This window comes from Lepidochelys kempii, chromosome 10 (assembly GCF_965140265.1).
Source record: "Lepidochelys kempii isolate rLepKem1 chromosome 10, rLepKem1.hap2, whole genome shotgun sequence".
In the NCBI taxonomy this organism is placed as follows: Eukaryota; Metazoa; Chordata; order Testudines; family Cheloniidae; genus Lepidochelys; species Lepidochelys kempii.
This window is the reverse complement of record NC_133265.1, coordinates 84,585,943-84,589,497: the sequence shown is the minus strand read 5'-3', so window position 1 is coordinate 84,589,497 and position 3,555 is coordinate 84,585,943. Positions and strand designations below refer to the sequence as shown.

General features: G+C 63.6%; 1 protein-coding gene across 1 annotated transcript; it reads right to left on the bottom strand.

Annotated features, from left to right (window-relative positions):
- Positions 1-229: 229 nt before the first annotated feature.
- On the bottom strand, positions 230-2,783 carry GDPGP1 (GDP-D-glucose phosphorylase 1). Its single transcript, XM_073304587.1, has 2 exons — positions 2,293-2,783; positions 230-1,491 (listed from the first exon to the last, which is right to left on the bottom strand). The coding sequence occupies exon 2, from the start codon at positions 1,438-1,440 to the stop codon at positions 232-234; it is 1,209 nt and encodes a 402-aa protein (XP_073160688.1). The 5' UTR covers positions 1,441-1,491; positions 2,293-2,783; the 3' UTR covers positions 230-231.
- Between the last annotated feature and the right edge of the window lie 772 nt (positions 2,784-3,555).

Below are 3,555 nucleotides of genomic sequence, written 5' to 3'. Positions count from 1 at the left end.
TGATGGTACAACAGGCCAGTCAGCGTCCCAGAGGATCCAGTCTGCCGTGCCCGCAGGGAGAGGGGCAGTGGTTCAAACAGCATGGTTGCCTCCACGTTGGATCCTGGAGGCAAATCCACAGTCACTCCCTGCTCCCCGACTGCCCCAATGAATGATTCTATAGCAGTTACAGAATACGCAAGAGTGAGACTTGAAAAGCGTGACACCATGTGCAATGCAGAGCCCGTGTGGTTACTCTGTGAGAAGTGTCACCAACTGGCCTCGGAGCTGTGACAGCTGTGGCTCAGGGAGGAGGTATCTCTGGATGATGTGAATGGCTGCTGTCTCTGTAAGGCTCTGGAAGTCCTGGGCAGTTTTGATGGGCAAGTGCCCAGCCAGCTCACAAAGTGCCACATTAAATGCAGCTTCCTCTTTGGTCCCAAAGCAGGACCTCCTGGCCCAGATGAGCACCCGGATTCCAGAGCGGGTCTCTGAGTGGGTTGGCTCCCCAGGAGCAGTTCCCCGGGTCACAAACACGTTGTGTGCAATCTCTTTATCCACCAGGTAGTCAGTGACTCGGCAGACGTTGTGTGCCAGGGCCTCCAGGCCCTCCCCTTCACTGTAGAACAGGAACCCTGGGGCTGGGACTCCCCGCAGGAAGTGGAAGTTCAGTGTGGGGCACAGGAGTTCGCCTGGGGCTGTCTCAATCAGGAGCTCCCAATCCAGGTAAAATCCGTGTAAGTGCAAGTGGTTGACCGAGGCAAAGGCTCCGAGGCTGTTAAACCCAACACGGAAGCCTGGGTGGGCACTGAGAAGAACCGACTCCAGCCCAAACTGGAGCAGCTCCTGGGTGAGAATCTGAGGCAGGCAGAGAGCGGGGTCTGGAATAAAGAGCACATGTCCAAACTCCAAGGGGCTGACGTTAATCACCACTAGGATGCAGTCAAGTGTCCCTGGGAGTTTGGAGTCTGGCGGGCCCCCTTGGAACTGAGAGCACCCCCTGCTGGGATGGTGGGGAGTAGGGCCCCTGACCATATGGAAGAGGATTTCCCCTGGTTTGATCTTATTGAAGTGGAATTGCTGGGGGTCGAATTTCTGCCTGATACTCTGGATGTCCTGTGGCCTCCTCCTCTCCAGACCTCTCTGGATGTTCAGCTGGGCCACAAACCGGACATTCCCAGGCAAGATACGGGTCTGCAGCTCCCCCAGGTGGTACCTGAACAAACCCAGCTTCATCTTTTCCTCCCAGCTGGACTGCAAAGCTCTGTCAAAACGAGACATGGTGTGGCTTGCTGGCCCCTCTGACCTGCTTCTCCACCACCCAACCCCACACAGAACAAAATCCTCTTCACCATAAACAAAGTCCTCCCCACAGGACACTGTACGGCGCTCTGGCTGCTCCTGGGAGGGCAACCCCAATGTTTCATGGAGGACTTGGCTGGCACCCAGGTACGCTGCCATGGTAGAGGAGTAGCAGCACCTACTCAGGCAGCATGTCCAGCTGATCTGAAACTAGAGGAACCAGATAGAAAGTGTGAAAATCGGGACAGGAGGTGTCTATAGAAGGCATCTATAGAAGAAAAAGCCCTGAATATCAGGACTCTCCCTATAAAATCAAGACATCTGGTCACCCTATCTGAAACAGAGAATGGAATAACCAGGGGCAGTTATGAGGACATGGATCAAGGGGGTCCCAGGCAAACAGCTTCCCCCATCCTGAGAAAGAAAGAAAGGAAGTTTGCCCTGACCCACTCCCTTCCCGGGGGACATAAATCCTAAAGCAGCTGCTAAGCACTGGCTTTCAGTTTCTCTCCCTCCACCTACTCCTCCCCCTCCCCCGCAGATTTCCCGGTGAGCAGTGGGGCAGATGAGGCAGGATCCTGCAGCTTCCGGGCCATCTCAGAGCGCCTCCTGGAGCACGCCCCACAGGAAAAGGCTGCACAACTCTAGCCGAGCCTGGAGACCACCCGCCCAGGCTGGTTGGCCGTAGGGTTCTCAGCCGCGCTGGAGGCCCCTCTCCTCTGCCTCTGGGCGTGACTCTCCTGCACCAAGAGCGTGCTCCCGCGCTGCAGGACAGGGGCTGTGAGACGCGCAGGGAGAGGCCAGGAGCACGGTGGTGCAGGGGCCAGGACGGTAGAGGAGTGTAAGGGAGCCTGACCCCAGTGATCCAGGAGGCGCCCGTGTGGACGCGGGCAGTACCGGCAATGTACACGTCTGCAGGCGTGTGCACACACGTGCTAACACTTACAGACCGTTCCTGCCTCTCCTCGCTGAAACCCAGCCCACCACCACCTCTCCCGGGCTGAAACTCACCGCCGGGCGGGTCTCCCTCTCCCAGCGGCCCGGCCCGCCGCTTCACCCGCAGCGGCTCAGCTCCTCCTGTCGCCGCCCGCTGGCAAGGAAGCTCGTTTCCTGCGGCTCGGGCCCTGCGGAGCCGCCCGCCGCCCGGCTGCAGCCTGGGCTCTCCGGGCAGCGCCGCGCCGCGCCAGGCTGCTGCGGCGGACACTGAGCGGCGGGCCCCGGTTTTGCCCGCAGATCCCTGGGCTCCGGGCGGGCGGGGCGATGTCTCGGCTGCCGGGCGGGATCCAAGGCTCGGGCCGGCCGAGGAGAGGCTGGAGCTGGCTCTGCAGCGGCGGGATTGGCGGTTGGAGCGACTCCCGCTGCGGCTCCTGGGCTCTGCGTCCCTGGGAGGAGGGAGAGGGGGCCGGGCCTGGCGGAGCTGCGGGGAGCTGCGGGGAATGGCTCCTGGCAGCCAGGCCACGCGGGTGCAGAACGGGGTAGAAATTGTGTTTAACTCCAGCGGTTTGCCTCGGGGGGGGTTGGTCCAGAATCTCCCCGCACCCCCCAGCGGGCAGCGCCCGGCACACGGAGAACAGCCCCCGGCGCCGCCCGGCACGCGGAGAACAGCCCCTGGCGCTGCAGGTCCCGGCGCCGCCCGGCACGCGGAGAACAGCCCCCGGCGCCGCCCGGCACGCGGAGAACAGCGCCCGGCGCTGCAGGTCCCGGCGCCGCCCGGCACGCGGAGAACAGCGCCCGGCGCTGCAGGTCCCGCGCCGCCCGGCACGCGGAGAACAGCGCCCCGGCGCTGCAGGTCCCGGCGCCGCCCGGCACGCGGAGAACAGCGCCCCGGCGCTGCAGGTCCCGGCGCCGCCCGGCACGCGGAGAACAGCCCCCGGCGCCGCCCGGCACGCGGAGAACAGCGCCCGGCGCTGCAGGTCCCGGCGCCGCCCGGCACGCGGAGAACAGCGCCCGGCGCTGCAGGTCCCGGCGCCGCCCGGCACACGGCGCGCTCTGTGCTGGTGTTATTCGTACTCTGTACACAGTGCTCACAACGTGGCAGGTACCGTGTTTCCCACCTCACCCCGCGCACGGGGCCTGGCTCCCGGGCTGGGGGTCAGTGCGGAGCAGAGCGAGCGGCTGCGGCACCCAGAACAAGCCTGCGTTGGGAAGGGACCCAGAGGGTTTTGCCAACTTCACACATGGCAGACCAGGGGTCACGTCACCCACCACTGACAGCTGATGGGCCGTGGGGCAGCAGTGTTCAGTAGGAGGGGGACACAGCTCCCAGCATGCCCC